At 58.1% G+C, this 17,232-nt stretch overlaps 1 protein-coding gene across 1 annotated transcript; it reads right to left on the bottom strand.

The window, feature by feature from the left end:
* Window positions 1-414: 414 nt before the first annotated feature.
* Window positions 415-5,890, bottom strand: RSPO1 (R-spondin 1; the record flags this gene model as incomplete). Its single annotated transcript, XM_082329459.1, has 5 exons — window positions 415-572; window positions 1,381-1,569; window positions 2,001-2,150; window positions 3,368-3,559; window positions 5,797-5,890. 5 exons carry the CDS (start codon window positions 5,888-5,890, stop codon window positions 415-417), a joined length of 783 nt encoding a protein of 260 aa, XP_082185585.1.
* Between the last annotated feature and the right edge of the window lie 11,342 nt (window positions 5,891-17,232).

Below are 17,232 nucleotides of genomic sequence, written 5' to 3'. Positions count from 1 at the left end.
GGCCGTGTGGGTCCAGTCTCGTCCCGCTGGCTGCAGCCGTGCTGCGCTGGGGCCACGCGGCTGGTCTTGAGTTGAGGCCTTCGGTCATGAAGTCTCGCATCTGGGTCCTTTGCTGACTTCTACTCCACCTCTCCTCCCCGCAGCATCCCCCGCGGAGCCCTGGGGAGGTGGGCTTCCCTCCCTGTGCGCTCCCACTCCTCGGCAGCGTCCTTCCGTGGTCCTGGGTGGTGCGTGTGTGTGCAGCCTCCTTAAGTATTGTGTATGTGGTTTCTGTTGGGTCTGTGGGTCGGTCTGGGAGTATATGTCTGTCTTTCTGGACATGTGTACGTGTTGTGTAGCAGTGCTCTGGTTCAATAAAGCTTTCATATACATAGCAGCAATGAAGTCTTGCCATCAGGTGACGTAAAGGGACAGCTACTGGGCAGGGCTGGCGGACGTCGCGGGGACCGCGGCCCCTCTCTGTTTGCTCTTCCTCTTCTTGGTGCCAGACTTAGCGTCTTTGGTGTCTTTCCGATTTCTATTCCCATTCGCATTATCTTGCTTTCCTTGCTCTTCCTTTTTCTTCCTTTTCCCTGCAGTAAAGCAAAGGGGCACCATGAGGCTCTCTGGCAGAGCGAGCTGGCCCGCGGCCCACTGCTGCCGGCGGTGGCCCAAAGGGCCTGCACCCCTCGCCAGGCACAGGGGTGCCCGAGAGCCGCCCTATCTGCCAGTCTGCACTTTGCGTTGCGAGCTGTTGCCTAAATATAAACAGGGAAGAAGGATCAAATCAGGATTTAGCTTTGTAATTGTCGGTCTCCGGCAGAAGTGTTAACACTTGCATTTCTCCGCGGCTGCATACCAAGCCCCTTAGCTAACGCACGCTGCTGTGTGCATCACAGGAACGGATCGGCCGTGTCTGCCTCCCCCTGCCCGGCTGTTTAATCCCTGTGGTGTTAGTCACTGCTCAGAACCAGTTTCCCTCAAAACACTCAACCCAGCTGCAATCCTTGTCCATCCCGTAAGAGGATGACCAAACCACCATTCATCCTGAAGACACTCTAATTCCTGGGAAAAACACAGACCTAAGCATTCTGGTAGCGGAGAAGACGACTCCCCTCGCCGCAGCGCACAGGCGTGCACCTTCGGCTGCTCAGCTGCCTTGCTGCTCTCTGGCCGGGGGAGAAGCTAAAATATCGGAAAGCCCGTGGGACACGTGGCAAGCCATGCTGAGCATCACCCACCCGGGGGTCTTTCTAGCTGCTGTCACGTTGTGTTCCCTGTACCGGAGCGGGGCAGTGAGATGCGCAGCGCATTTATGATACTGGACAATTGGCTGGATACTTGTGCCTGATAAATAAAGGATGCTGGGGAAGGATGGTGAGATATTCCACATCTGCTCACCTTCGGGGCACTGGTTCTTCTGGACGGTGCACCTCCGCACCTCCGTGGTGGCAGGACACAGGGACACGTCTCCGGAGGGAGCCTGCAGAATCCGCCGCGTTCGGTCTTCGTTGCCCTTCTTGAAGCCACAGAGCTTCCTCTTCTTGGAGCAGGGCCCCCAGGGCCCCCACTCACTCATTTCACATTGTGCTGCCAGATAACAAGAGAGGCCAGCGGTAACTCTCATTTCTCCGTGGCTGCCTCAGGACTTCCCGGAGCCCTTGCACACCATCGCACCTCTCCCCCACTGTAGGCTTGAAGGGTACGTGTGTTTCCCCACCAGCTTCCTAAGTTTTCAAGGCACCCCCTTCCTTGCCGTACCGCACAAACTCTGAGTCACGCTTCACAAACACGCAGCAGCGACGCTGGGGTGCTGCTCCCCGTCTAGGCTGCTTTCCAGAGGGCTCTGCCCTCTGAAGGGCTGGGTCTGGCCTGTACCGTCACCCACTCGACATGGGTATGATGAGCCATCGTCTCTGAGGGGTCCGTTTTATCATCTAAACCAAAACTGTAGCAATACACGTGACTGGGCCCGACAGACGCACAAAAAGCTCAGTGAGAGGTGCCTGAGCATCACTTACCAGGACTGCTGCACTCCATGGTGCCGTTGGCAGCAGAGTAGCCTTCGGGGCATGTGACGTAACATCTCCCTTTGTGCAAATACAAACCTTCCTTACATTTTGTGCAAAAGTTTCGACTGAAACAGGACTCACAGTTCTCAATTTTGCATTCTGGGGAAAAAAAACCACAAAGCCGTCATGTAGTCTGATGTGAGCAAAAGACTCAAGAAGCTCTTGACTGCTAATTGGAGTTTATTCCTGGCTCCAAGGGGTCTGCCAGCAGCCAGGGCGAGCCTCTGAACGTCCTGCCAGGCCTGGTTGTGCTACTCAGAGAGAAGTGAGGTTTCTTTGCACCATTCCCTGGTACAGGACGGAGCCACTGTGCTGCAGCTCTCATAGCCAGCAGCAGCCGCTGCCAGATCGAAACCAGGCAGGGTGGAAAAGGTTTGGGCTGGTGTTCAGCTTAAGCATCTGTCAGCCAAAGTGGGACAGTGTAAAGAATAAAGTCTCGCATCAACTGCTCCAGCTGCAGCTACAGTACGAGCTGCAAAGAAACGGAGTTAGATGGAAATCTGGCCACGAGGGTGGTTTGCATGAAACTGCCAGGGAAGTGATTGCATTTTTCCATGTCCAGCTTCTTTCTGGTGCTCTGGCTGAAAGAGGCAGCCCCAGGCCAAGGATCTCATTCAGAGAGCTGCTTGGCTATGGTGAGCGGGCAGAGGAGAGAAGAAAAGGTACTTGTGTGAGCAGTACCTTAAAAGCTGAAAGGATCTCCCTCCTCCTTCTTCCTCCCAAAGAGGGTGCCAGCCTGGCAGCCCCGCTAACAGAGCTGCCCAAATGTCCTGCAGGATGCCACATCTGCAGCGTACCCGGGCGGTGCTGAGCATGCTGCGACGGGGTAATCCAGCCCTGAAGGCTTCGCCAGTGGCCCTCTGCTCTAACGAGCCACTGGTCCATTACCGTCACCTGCCTGCAGCATGGAGAGACCCACAGAGGCTCTCAAAGACCAGGAAGGCCAAAACTCAAGTCAAAACCTGCATGGAAGGGCTGGTGTGGGGGCAGTGAATGCTCACCCACCTTCTGAGGGCACTGTCCGCGCAGTGTCTAGTGGCTGGTCAAAGGGAAGGAGCATCTCAGCCCGGCTGCACGCTGCACCGGCTGCACAGTGCTGCGGTGGGGAAGCACCTGGGCATGCAAGGTGCGTTAGCCAACGTCGGCATACATTATGGGGTCATTCCCTGGGTAGATCGCTGCCTTGCTCAGCACCACCTTCTCCCCTTCGATAGAGCCACAGCGTCTCCTCTCCCCTGACTGGAGGTGGCACGATCCCCTGCAAAGCACCGCCACCCTCCGGCGTTTCGCCCTTTCCCTCCCACCCCCATACTCACTGATGCACTTGTTCATGTCTGTATTGCGAAGGCCGAAGTATCCCAGTGGACAAGATGGTAGGCAAATCCCAATTTGCCGGATATCATTCCTCTCCAGAAGGATGAAGAGTTTGGGGGAACATCTCAGGCACCCATTGAACTCGGAGCACAGGTCGCAGCCTCTGGCACAACCCTGACTCAGCTCGGTGCTAACTGGAAGAGCAAGAGAGAGGCAGCGGTTAGTGCCCATCCGCACGGCCGGGCTCTGCACGCACCGGCTTCGGCACCACCGGCAGGAAGGGCAGGGACCAGGGCAGCCCAAGGGCTGGGGTCCTGCTGCACTGACACGCTCGCTGTGGCTCCCAGCACCGCTCTGGCTGGGTGTTACGGCCCCGTGCCCGATGCCCACGGGCACCAGCACCACACTGAGCACGGGTGCAAGGGTCGTGACAGCGGCAGCAGTGAGGAGCAGGACCCAGAAGCAGCCGCCAGCTCTCCCCAGAGTCCCAGCGCTCTCTCCCCACCAGCCCCTTGCCTCCCAGCCCTGTCCATCAGCCCTGCCGCCCGCGCCGGGCAGGCGCCCACGGGGGACACGTGCCTGGGTGGGCCAGTGCCTCCCTGCCGCGTCCCCTCTTGGAGCTGGCGGTGCCGCCCCGCCGAGCTACGGGTGCGTTGCAGGATGAGCGGGGACCAGAGCCGCGCGGTGCTGGAGCGAAACCGTCTAACTAATTCTGCGCTGCGCTTCAGGCCAGGCTGCGTCCCAAGCTAGAGCTCGCTCTGACCCCGCTCATGTTAACTATATCTGGCAGTGCGGGAGATTTCAATGCCCCCAGAACAGAGATGTGTTCTTAGCTCCTAAGTTCAGTCCAAGAAAAATACTCAATCCCATGTCTTGAGAGTTTTCTGCTTTTAATTATCGTATAAAATGCTGCTTGTTTTGAAACCAATAGCATTCTTTGCAGGCTAGAATGCAGGTTATTTTTATTAGTTTATTATGCAAGCAGTATCCTTGTTTATAGAAAAGTTGTGTATTTAAAAATGTATTCTTTTAAATACTGTGTTTACTACACTTCAAAAGCAAGTGTGGAGCACCACAGTGTTCACGTGCCAGACCAAGAGGTAAGAAAACTTTCCTCTCCCCCCGCAGTGACCCGAGACCCCGGCAACTCCCCTGCTGCCTGTCCCAGCCCCGTCGCTGGGTCCGCAGGCGCGGAGGCTGCCGCAGCCTTGGAAAATGAAACAGAAAACAGATGGAGGTCCCCAGCCCCCCGGACCCTCAGTGCCTGGCTGCCAGGAGGGTTTGCTGAGTCTGGACCGGGACCTCCCCTCGGCATTTTGGGGCCCTGGGCCCCCCGTATGCAGGGACCTCCGGGGGATCCAGCCCCATCCCTCCCACAGCACTGAGCCACGGTGCTGAGGTCTGCCTGTATGGCAAAGGTATAAACCCGGCCCTCACTGGAAATTGCACCTTATAGCATTAGCCATGACATCAAGTATTCCTTGTTCTCACAGGGCTCAGCAGTTCCAGTTTTAATATAAAATCATTTTTATATAATTTAATTTAAAACAGTTTTAATGTAAAACAGTTCTAAAACTAGCTTACACAAATGAGGGCAAACCCATGTGGCTGCTCTTGTGCCGATTCAGCCTGGTTGCCCTGCGTGAGCCCCGGGCTGGGACCGGGCAAGGACCATCCAGGCTGGAGGGATAATTAAAACCCGTACTCCCCATGCACCTCGGGTCCCACCATGGCCCGGCTGCTCCACGGCCCAACACACTCGTGCGTGGCCGCTGCCTGGGGCAGAGCCTGCCAGGCGGCTCCGGGTGGGACGGGGTGGCCACGGAGCAAAGGACGGTGCTGGGCAGGAGCCTGCCAGCAGAGCGGCGCTGGGCGGGCGGATGGGGAGTGATGCACGGCTCGTGCTCACGCGCTCCCTTCCCTCTACTGCTCACTTTTCCCAGGAAGGCACCTGACGATGGTGGGGGACCCGGAGGCTGCTGGCCTCGGTGGGGCGCAGGGTGGGACGCGCACCGCTGCCTGCCTGCGCAGTGCCTGCAGGGGCGGAGGCGGGCAGGGGCCACGGCAGCCGAGGCGCTGCAGGAGGCCGACCAGGTCCTGCTCCGCAGAGCAAACTCCTCTGGCTGCGAGTGCTGCCGTGGGCGCCAGCTCACCCGAGGGCCACAGCCCCGGGAGCAGCACTGGCCAGTCCCTGCCCCAAGCCGCAGCCTGCAGGCACCGGCGCAATTGCCTGCAGCTCGGGGCTGTGGCCGGTCCAGCAGAACAGGGCAGTGCACATCTCTGCACAGGAGTGGGATTTGAGGAGCTCCGAGGGCTCGCGGGGCACCCCGAGGCTCTGCCCAGCTCTCTGCGTTGGTAAGCACATTCACCATCTGCATGAACCGTACAGCATCACGAGAAGAAGTAGAGAAGAAAAGCATTTCATACATACTTCGTCTTTGCCTCTTGCCCTTCACCACTTTGCTGCTGCCTGTTAGATCCATCGAGCTTAGAAAAACCACCACCACAAACAGTCCAAGCTGCATAGTAACTCTCCAGCGCTGCAGCCCCTCCGTCGCAGGGTGGTCAGAGGAGCCCGCTCCACAGCTGGGGATCTCTCTGCTGCCGCTAAAACGTCTCAGGCTGGATCAGAGCTGAGAGTCTGTGCACGAAGCCTGGTACGGGACCATATCCACAAACTACATCAGCAACAGCGAGCTTAGGTAGCAGGTAACATGGCTCTACCTTCATCCCTGTAAGGAGCGCAGGAGCTTGGCTCTAGTCCCATCTGGGGGCTCTGGCAGCGAGCGTTAGCTGCTTGCGGTTTCCAAGTGCGCTCCCAGGACCTGCAAAGGAAGAGGAGAACAGATTAACTCGACAGTCGACATCGCTCCCGTAACAGCTGGGCTCAGCACTGCAGTGGGCGAGCGCGGAATCCTTGGGGCGAACTGGGGGAGCGGCATGCAGGGGGTGCAGGCAGACGGTGGCACCCGGAGCGGTGCAGGGTGAATCGCCCTCCAACCTCATCAACAAGCCACTGCATTGCTTAATAAGAGTTAGCACATGTAGAAACGCCTAACGCAGCTTTGCCATCTGCCGATGCTGCATACGGTTATAGCTGTAACTTGTTTAAAATAGTGCCAGTCCCCCTCGGCCGCCCCTCCTCGAGTAGCAGATGGCCTCTGCGGACTGCCAAGTGCACAAGATGTTTCCCATCAAGTGGGCACCTCTGGGGCTGGTAGTCGAGCCGAGCAGAAAGTGAGCCTGAGTCCCAAGCTGGAGACGGGCCTGTCTGGGGACAGGGTGGGATCGTTTCTGCTCGGAGGGAATTTCCAGACCTCTCAGCTCCTGTTGCCCCAGAGCAGCAGGGAAGGGTCAGCGCTGCCTGCGCGGGCAGAGGCAGTGCCGAGCGGGGCCGAGCACAGGAGCTGCTCTGCCCAGGGCTCGCCGGCTCTTGCACAGCCCTGCCGGCGGAGGAAGCCTGGCGTTCGGCAGCGAGCGCGGCTGTAAGTGCTGCGCTGCCCTCGCCAAGCGGTGGCGGTTGAGTTGCCCAACGTGCGTGGTAGGACAGGGCCACGAGACAGCAATGCCGGGAGGACAGGCTGGGCAACAAACCGATTGCTGTGCATGAACTTCTTGGAGAGCAAATAAAGCCCAGTGCAGCGGGAAACTGTCGGATGGCAGTGGGGCGCACAGGGCTCCAGGCGCAGCCAGCCTGGGAGCTGCTGCATGCTCCGTCCTCACCCTGGAGCATCCGAGGTCTTGCTCCTGCTGGCTGTGCTGCCCAACTTGGGCAACGCAGGCAGGGCTGCTGCGGAGCAGTCTGCTGCTCCCCCGGGAAATGACCCGGGAGGTGGTTTCCCGTGTGCCCTGCGGCTGGGGCACAGGACGGGTGACCTCCGGGCTGCACCAAGAGCTCTGGCACTGCCAGGCAGGGCCACACTCTCCTCTCTGCAGCTGACAGAGCAAAGCCCCACCAACAGCTGACATTGTGCGGGAAAAAAGGTGACAATATTCACTCTGTGAGGTCAAATGAAACAGAAAATGTTTTAAAGCCCTTTATAATAACTGTGCAATTGCCAATGCCCCAAATGGCCAGCGGCGATGGTGCTGGAACGAAGCCCGGCCGCAGCCCGCGCACTGCCTGCGGGATGGACGCAGGCCCCGGGGTGCCGGCCCCCTCCCATGCTCACCGTGGGGTGGGGGACGTGGCGAGGAGCCGCCGGCCGGAGCAGCTCCCCTGCCCCAGCCCAGCTGTAGGGTGGTTACGGCTATGGCAGCAAAATACCTGAACGGAGAGGGCTGCCCCCAGCAGCGGTAGCGGGCTGGCAGCATCCTGAGTCAGCTGCTGAGGGGAGACACGACCCGGGTACTGCTGGGCCTCGTAGCACCATGTGCCTCGATGCCGAGATGTGCCCCGGAGCTGGTACCTCACGGCAGCTTTGGCTCACGTGTGCCGGTGAGGCCCGGAGGCCATTGGGCACTGCAGAGTGCTGCCATCGTCCTCCCGCCTCAATGGCTTTGAACTTTTCACCGTGTCCCTGCTGCGACTCTGCCGAGTGCTGCTGGGGCAGGAGCACAGCGCTCCCCATGTGCTTGTCGTTACAGCCCACAGCTCATCCACAGGATTTTCAAATAAATAATTAGTCGCTTGTGTAAACACCAACTTGTTCTGCACTTCCAAGTCTGTTTGCTGCAAGCTGCTTTATAAACACTGTCAAGTGCTTAAGCTGGGCTGTTGGGAGTGTTTACCAGAGCGGAGAGCTGTGCAGAGAGGGGATCCCACCGCAGCCCCGCTCCGCACCGTGCTCATGTGCAGGGACGTGGGCATGGTGCGGGGCTCCCCTGCGTGGGGGTGAGGCAGCACGGGCGGCCGGGCGAGGAGGGACCCTCCAGACAGACAGCACGGCACGGCGTGGTGCGGCACAGCACGGCACAGCCAGAGGACCCTGGGGATGCTGGCTGGCGTGAGCGCGGCAGCATCAGTACAGCACGGTCCAAACTCTTCCCCAAATTAGTGCTGAGTGCCAGCTGTGCTGGAGGGAGCGCGGTGCAGCCGCCCTGGTCTGGCTGCCCCTTGTTTTTAATTACAGCGGGTTTGCAGGTGAAGCGCGTTCGCAGGAAGTACACGCTGAACCCGCTCCGCGTCCTGCAGTGTTTACACAACACTCACAGCGCAGGCAGAGCCCCCTCGGCGCGGGGACGGCAGCAGGGATATTCTTAGGGAGCAAATACAGCCCCAGCGTGCCAAGAGCCAGCGTGACGCTTATGCCGCCGCCACGTACCCCATCTCTCAGGGCTTGTTCAGTGCAAGGGCAGGGAAGTGCCATGGGAAACCTTGAGGCTGCAAGCACAAACCAGACAAGCGCACGCTTTTTCCTCCTTGTTTCCTTGCTTTTTAGCCCAAAGGGAGCCTGAGCCTCCGGCCACAGCTTCCCACTCAGCACGGAAAAGTTACTGGCATCCTGGATGCTGAAAAGCCAGTGCCAAGGCGGGTCACTAGCACGATCCCCATGTTTCAAAACCTCCCTGCAAGCACACAGTGTCTGCGGCGTGCCCACCGGCAGAAGGGCCGGGCTTCCAGCTCTTCCCACCCTCACCTCAGGACACAAATTCTGATTCTTTCTGCTATTGCAGCCATCAGTCAAGCTCAGGTTGCTGCAAACAATTTCCAGTCTAAACATTAGCAGGATTTATGCCATTATCCCATCGATAGGAAGAATTTGGGGTAACCTGAATTGCTCTGAATTCATTTATGGAGAGACCTGGCCTCTGGATCTGAGATGACAGTAAGCCTTGTTTGCAATTCAATCAGGATAAATTGGTCCTTGGGAGCTCCAATACAAACCAGAAAATGTAAACCATCCAGATAATTTACCATTAGTCCTCCTACACACAAGGTGAGAAAGACCAACATTATATCCCTGGGATATTCGAGACCTAATCCACAATAACTAAATTGCTGATATATTGCCTCTTGTTGAATGTATCAGGCTATCCGTAATGTAAACGGGCTCTCCGAAGGTTTACTGAGTCTGGGAGAGAAGGACCAGATGCTTGTGCGAGGGCTGGAGGCAGGACAAAGTCCGATTACAGCAGCAGCAGTAATGAAGCCCCGGGAACTGCCAGGTCAGCTGCCAACAGCCGGCAGGACTTCAGCTATGAGTGCGGGGGAATTTGGGTTTCCAGGTCCTGGAGCTGGACAGAGAATTTGAATTCCACCTTGGCAGTCTGCTTAGGGGGTGCAAATACACAGGAGAACAGGTCCCAGAAATGCCTTTGCCTGCAGGAAGAGTTGCAGTTTTGCAGGGTTTCACCCAGTTTTGTTTGGTCTCAGCAGACTCCCAGCCCTGCGCCCGGCAGGCTCGGGCATGGGGGACGGCACCTGGGACAAATCGCCCCCAGCCCTCCCCAGCCCCAGCGCAGGCAGAGTCCGGCTCTGGGGCGGTTGTTTATGGCAGCAGCCAGCCCCACGCTGCCGGCAGATTCCCCAACCTGCCTTTGTGTAAACTTTCAAGCTGGTCAAATAACGATAATGGCACCCGGATATCAGAGGCGCTGGGAGGGGAGCAGGAGGAGGAAAAGGAGGAGCTGGCTGCTAAGGAGAGCAGGGCCACGCGTGAGGATGGGGTCCGTGGGGCATGCGGCGGTCCTCGCTCCCGGCGCGATGAGTTGCTGCCTGGCGTCCGAGCCAGCCAGAGCGGGGCTGCGGGGGTACGAATCCCAGAAAATACCGGAGGGGAGATAAAGGAGACTACGCAGGGGTGGGAGAAGATGTGCTCCTGCAGACCGGCACCGGGACCAGCTGTCCCGTCTGAGGGTGGCACAGCTCCCCGGCACCCACCAAAGCCCCTGGGCTTGTGTCAAGCAGCAGTAGGATGGGGCGATGCTGGTGCAGCACCCTGCTCCCTGCCTGGAGGCACTGCTGCCACCATGAGCCCCCCGCACCCTCCCCAGTCCGGCCCTGCCCTGGAGAGCGGCCAAGCTGCTCTTGCAGCAGGGCTGAACCTCAGCAGGTGGGATATAGCCAGCAGGAGAGGAGGCATCTTTCAAACAAGCCGAAGCCCACACACGCGTTTATCTCGCTGCATGCCTTGCCCTCCCTTGGCAAAAGCCTCCGGCAGGCAAAGCTTCCCCAAGACATCTAAAGCTCGCAGCCCCAGGTGTGGCTGTGCGGCTCCCCAGCCTGGCGAGGGAGCAGAGCCAGCGGCTCCGAAGCGCACATCTTCCCTTGCTCCCCCGGCGCCTGCCAGGAGACGCGGGTGTCAGGAACCAGCCCCGGGGAGGCGAGTGCCAGCAGGCGTGAAGAGCAGGAGCCTCATCCAGGCGCGGTCAGAGACTATCACCAGAGCTGGCCTCGGCAGGCAGCAGCAAGGGAGAGGGGCAAAGAGGTGAGCACCGAAAAGTGGCTCAGTGCCGGCTGCCTGCCCCGCGCCGGCTGCACGGCTGCCTCGGCACAAAAACCCTCTGGGCAGGAGGCAGAGGCAGTGGGTGAGGGCTGTACTGGTGCTGGGGTGCTGCAGGACCAGCAATACCAAACACCCCGTCGGCCTGGGCACCCCAGGCAGCTCGTTCAGCCCTGCGGCACCATTATTCCTATTCTACAGGCACACAGAGATGTGCCCACGGTGCTGGTGCTCCCCCAACCCGATGTCTCTGCTCTGCCTGCACCGTCCTGCCTGCGCTGGGTGACCCCCCATGGCTGGAGCTCCCTGTCTGCTCTGCCAGCCCCGCAGCGGGAGGAAAGCAGCGCGGTGCCGCAGGTAGCGGGTTTGGGGGTCCTCATTCTCTTTGGGAAAGTCTCTCTCTCTCTCGCTGTCTTTCCAAGGGGTGTTTCCCTGTCGGCAAGGCAGAGACAGTGCTAACGCTACCTGAGCAGCCCTGTGAAACCCTCCACGGAAGAAGGTCCCACGCACGCCCGGCTGGGTCATCGCGACTGCCACAGGGTGTCTCACGTGCCTCCAGCCAGCAAACATCTCTGCACATGCACATGCAGAGCCACTTTGTTCTGCTTAATCCTTGAAGCAATAAAAGAAGGCTGCATTAAGTCAAATTTCCGAACCAGAAGGTCTTCATTTGATATTATATCTGAGTGCCAAGTTCTGCAAAATCCCTAACCCATAAACTTCACTGAAAAAATAAAATAATAAAAACCAATCTGGCAGCAGAGTTCTCCACAGCATTGTTGAGGTCTGACTCCTTCCACCAGCTTCTGCACTGCATTCCCCGGATCTGCGGAGCCGTGCTGTGACCGGCTAATGGGGAATACGCCGAGGAGAGGCTCCTGCCCACGGCCGCCCCTCTGCCCCAGCCTGGCGGCAGGGAGTCGCTCCGGGGCTCTGCCGCAGCAGCACCCCAGCCTCCCCGCTGGCTCCAGCCCCCCGCTCCGCTCAGCACCAGCTCCTCGCCTGCCTTGTGCAGTGCCCGACACAGTAGCTGCTCCAAGTAATGCTGCGATTAATAGTGCCACAGGCCTCTCTCCGGGACCGCTTGTGCTTCAGCATTGTAAAACATCAGGAAATTTTTTACTGGGGGATTTCCATTACCCTCTTGCTAGCGCAGGGTGGTGGCACGCTGGTCTGGAGGAGAAGGAAGCTGCGGAGCCCTGAGGCAGGCTGCAGGCTGGGTTTGTGCTGCTTCTCAACAAAAACAGAGCAGCATCTGAAAATGCACTGGAGTCATCCCGGCAGGCGCAGCTCCGGCACCGCAGACCGGGAAGCTGCCTGGGGATTTAGCTGCAGTCACTGAAAAAGCAAACCTATTTCTATTAGATACAACTTCAGGTAGGTTTAAGCCTCCTACAGTTCAATAACTCACTTACCAAATGCCAACCAGGGACAAAATGCACTAGAGCAGCAGCAACCAAAGCAAATTTCAGACCAGGAACTGCAAAACAGCCCATTTCAGAGCAATGCAATCCAGGGCACTGAAAACCTTATTCTTCCATTAAAAGGGCTCGTCAACAACCCTAAAGACCCTATTGCCACGCAGGGATGCTCTCAGCAGATTCCCCGGGCAGTGCAGAGCAGATACACACCATGTTAGTGTACAGCCCCCACTCCTGGAGACCCTCAGTGTGCGGGGAGCAGGGGGGTCTAATGCAAAATGGGAAGCACAGCCAGGGCTCCTAAGGCTTTCGTCCTACACGAGTGTGCACACGTTCAGCTCAGTACCCAATTCCCCTCTTATTTCAGTGTAAATGTGTCCAAATAAGGGCTTACAGCAGCCTTCCACAACTGACTCTAAATGCAGGCTTTTCAAAAGCAAATTTCCAGGGCTTACAGGAGCCCAGTGAGTCACTAGCCACTGTGCTAATCAGCTTCTCCAGGCAAAAGCAGAGATGAAGCCCAGGGCAAAGACCCTAAACAGCACCTGGGGCTTTCTGCTTGGCCATGTGCAAAGGAAGGATCTGCCAAGGGTGAGCTTCCTGCAGCATTGGCTCTCCCACCAAAATGTCACTGCCTGGGAAACCTGAGCCCTGCAGAGCCAGGAGCAGCACCGATTTCAGCAGCAGAAGAAAACACAACTGGGAGAAAATAACCAGCAGCCTCAGCTTTGGGCATCGGTCAGGACAGGACGTTTGGTTGGTGGGAGGGAGCGAGCAGGGCAGCCTGAGCTTTCCCCAGACCGGCCGTTGCTGCAAGCGTGGCGCAAGCACATGCGAGTTCTGCCTTTTTGAGGGGTGACAGCAACCTGCACTGCCAGGACAGGGGGACCCAGCTCTGAGCTCTGCAGAGCCTGGCATTGCTCGGGGTAGTTGGCAATGAAGGACATCCTGCAGCCAGCCCATGCCACCTGGCTGCGCACGAGCGTGTGGGGAAGCTGCAATCCCAGAGGATCATCCTCGGAGGCGGGTTGTTGGTGGGTATGGCTGGAAGGCTGTCTCTGTGTTTGCCAGGGTCTCAGGCAAAGATGGGCACTTCAGTCCTCGGGGAGACGGCAGCTCGCCCTCGCGGAGCCGCAGGGACGATGTCTTGGCTGCGTGGTCCCTGTTTTCCCACTCTGGGGCCATCCCCACAGGCCAGGAGAGGCTGACCTGGCCCCCAGCTCTGGCCTTCGCTGCAGTCTCATGGCCCTGTAGTACAGGCAGAGTGGTGCTCTGCCAGCTCAAGTCTAGCTCGGGTGATGGAAACGTGGGGTTTATGCTCTGCTCTGCCACTGCTTGCGCACGCTGGCACGGCCAGGTTATTTCGGCTGTGCTCAGGGGGTCACATCCGTGCCCCTGTGGCCCTGGAGCGGGTGCCTCTGCACCCCTGGCTCGCTCCCCGCTGTGTCCCTCAGGGTGGTGCTGCTGCTCTCGCAGCGGCTGCGCTGGGGCTGGGGAGCTGATCCAGCTGAAACGAGCCTTTTTTCCAGAGTGGTTTCCAGGCATGTTGCAGCGCCGGCATTCCCAGGCCCACGGTGCTGCCGCCGTCCTCCCACCCAGCCTCTGTGGCCCTGGCCCCGCAGCGGGGATGAGGTAGTGGGGCCGTCAGGAGCTCACCTGCTCCAGGGTCACGGATGGACTTCGGACAAAATCATTCAAACTGGAGAACACTTCGGGCAGATGTTTCACTGCAAGTGCTGGGTCCCCACGGGATCTCAGCATAAACCTGGCCACCACAAACAGCACTGGAAGCACTGCCCCAGGTTCACAGACCTTCAGGTAACAGGAGTTTTTGCACTGGTACCCGCCAACCCCTGTGCAGGAGAGCGAAGGCTCCACGCCTGCCATGCTGTGCAACATGTGCTTCTGCTGGTATTACCCTATTTTAATGCCTTTTACTGTAAGACACCCCTTCATAACCAAACTACATCACCTGAACACCCCCTCATCCATCTCCAGGGCCATTCAAGGGAATGCACACGCCTGAGCCTACAAGAAACCCCAGCAGTCCAGGAGTGACCATTCCCCAGTCGCCCGCACCCGCGTCTCGCAGCACCCCGGCTCAGTCGGCACGGAGGACCAGGAGGACGGAGGCTGAAATGTCACCTTGACCCGAGCCCATGTTGGGGAGCCGTGTCCCTGCCTGGCTGCGGGATCACGCTACGGCGAGCCCCGAGCCCTTGCTAACCCACAGGCTCGGCAGCCCAGCGCCGAGATCCAGCAGCACTTCCCCTGCACATCAGCATGGGGTGTTAACACGGACGACTAATTATTACCATGATCACTGTTAACCATTTCCCCACTGATCCCCCATCCGAAAACCCAGGGAGTACGTACTTACCCCGCACTCTCCGGGTGCCTGCCATGCCCCCATCGGTGCCGTCCTCTGCAGGAGGCTGAGTTAGGCGCAGCCACGACAATATTGATACAGCAACTGCTTAACTGCCTCGTCCCCTCATTGCTCAGCTCGGGCACGCTCCCATCTCTGGAAGTCAGTGGGAAAGCAGGCAGGGCACTGCAGCCCGCTGCGCAGCACTCAGCGTCTGCGCTGCGGCCGGCGAGACCCTGGGGCTGGTCCAGTATCAGCAACGACTCCAGCGAACGGATCAATATTGTGACTAGCTCTCCGTGTCCCCTTCCCGGGTCTGGGAAGGTAAAAGAGTGGCAGGGGACAGCGCGCAGCAGCCCAGCTTCCCCGCAAAGCCCCACGCACCTTGGGGGTGGGGGAGACGGGGATCCCAACAGATCGTGCTGTGATTTCTCACAGCTTTCATTGTCTGAACTCATTATCCACATTGCACAAGGCAAACCCGCAAGTCGGATGCTGACAAGGCTTGCATTCCTCATTAGCAGCCCACATTGCAAAAGCTTCATCTAAACAAACATGCATTCTGAAACCCTTACCTCTGACTTGTCACTCCCTCATCACTGCTGAAAAGACTCTACTGGTTTCTCAGTTTTAAAATACTACAAGAACAACTACAAAAATCCTCGGTTCCTCCAGAGAAAGTTACATGCACGTTTCTGTCAAAAAAAATGAAAAATACATTCATGGCGAGTTCATGGAGAAGTCTGGTGCGTTTGGGTCTGGGTATTTTGTTCACTTGTTTTTTAAAGCAGGTTTCTAACAGCTTCCCAGGTTTTGCGCAGAGAAACAAACCCTTCTGTGATGTGCAGGATTTCAGCTCGTAAAGATCGCCCAGGCTAGTTCATACTCCATCAGCCCACGCTGCTCCCTGCGTATGCAAAGCAGAAAGTATGTGATCATATCAGAGCAATTTGCACATTAATAAATCCTGGTCTCAATGCCGTAGACTCCATCCCCATCCACCGGGTAGGGGCTTTTTATTATTATTATTACCAGAGTATCCAGCTTTGTAAAGGCATCTAGTGCAAACTCCTGCATGAGGGAATTCCACCCCACTAGTACCACCTCCTAAGACAATATCCAGCCAAAATATTGTGACTGTTGCAAAACCCGGACTGGAGCTCCACAAAGGACCTTCCAGCGTTGCATCCAGAGCCAACGGGGTCTCAGTAAATTACTGCAGAGTGACACACCATCTAGTTGTCTTTGTAGTCTTTTTTTATTTATGACAGTTAATTCTGAGTTATTACTAACATTTCAGTGGTAACTGGCATATGAAGTCATCAGCTGTCACAACTGCATCTGTTAATAAACATGTCAAATATTAAAAGCAGCTTATTATCCTCGGGAGGGGGGAAGGCACTAAGGCAAAGAGCTCGAAAGCCTGGTTATTTTTCAATCTCTGGCTGTGCAGCAGGAGGAAACGCTCACGCTCAGGAAAACAGCGCGACTGCGGTGAGGCTGTGCTGGGATACCTGCCCTCCGTCACACCTGGGCACCCCGGGAGCTCTCCTCCCCGTGCCGTGGTCAGCTCTCCTTCCCTTCTCTGCCTTAACTGGGGTGGCCAGCAGGGACGTGGGACGGACCCCTGCTTCGCACGGGCGCAAAGGGGAACATCGAGGCTTGGGCACCTTCCCCGAGATCCACTGTGCCTGGCGGGCTGAGCAGGATCTGGCCTGGGCAGCGCCCAGCAACTCGCCCTCGCCAGCGCGCTAGCGCGCGATGCCGTTCCGACTCGGCTGCGCTTGGCAGCGGGCAGCCCCAACCTGCCTGTCCCCACGGAGGAGGCAGAAGTGCCCCAACCCCAGGGGAGCCCGGCGGTAGGCGCAGGGGTTCCTCATCCCCTCTCCTGCCCCCTGCACCAGGGGCTCAGGCAGGGAGCTGGTGCTCCAAGGGCACGTGGCCACAGAGCCGTGCTGGACCCTGCACCAGTGTCTCTCTGTACAAGCCATAAACAGGAATCGGTGTCTGCCTGCTTCCCGAGCGGCCGGCAGTGCCATGTGGCCGGCAGCAGCGGGTCCCCGTGCATGACTGACCCTCGTCCCCGGCTCTTGTGGGGCTGATGCGGTGCCCATGGCCATGGGCCTCTGCCGAGAGCCCTGGTGCCTTGGCAGGTGGTCCCAGGGGCACGGCTGTGTGGCAAGCTGCCCGTCAGCCTCGCAGCACATTGTGCCCCGCGGACCCCAGCAGTCTCCCGGGGAGGGTTGTTGCTTCCCTTTGGTGCTCCCAAGAGCCCGGGAGGTTGCGCGTTCCTGCTTTGCAGGGTCCGCTCCCACCCAAGGGTGGGCTCAGGAGGACACAAGGGTGTGGTGGGAGGGACAGCAACATCTGTCCATCCCCCCTTCCTTACCATTTAAGACCATCATCCTTAGTACAAGAGGGTGGAGTACGTCTTCTCCTTGCTTTGCTGAGCCACCTGCACTCTCAGCCTCTGCAGCTGGGGAGGAGGCTGCTGCTTCTTCACATTCACCTTCCCTCTCTTGGGAATCTCAGACAGAAAGCTTGCCCCTCTCTAACACTTCCCTTGTCCAATTGCCTCTGGCTTTCTCTGTCTGAAGGTAATTTGCAGGCTGTGCTTTTTGAGGGGTGCTGCAAAAATCAATAGCAATATCTTCTAAACTCTCTACATGAAGGTCGTTTGGCCATAACACAAA

The sequence above is a fragment of the Platalea leucorodia genome, assembly GCF_965183815.1.
Source record: "Platalea leucorodia genome assembly, chromosome: 18".
NCBI classification, from domain to species: Eukaryota; Metazoa; Chordata; class Aves; order Pelecaniformes; family Threskiornithidae; genus Platalea; species Platalea leucorodia.
Note: the sequence above shows the minus strand (reverse complement) of the source record. Positions and strands in the feature narration are given on the sequence as shown.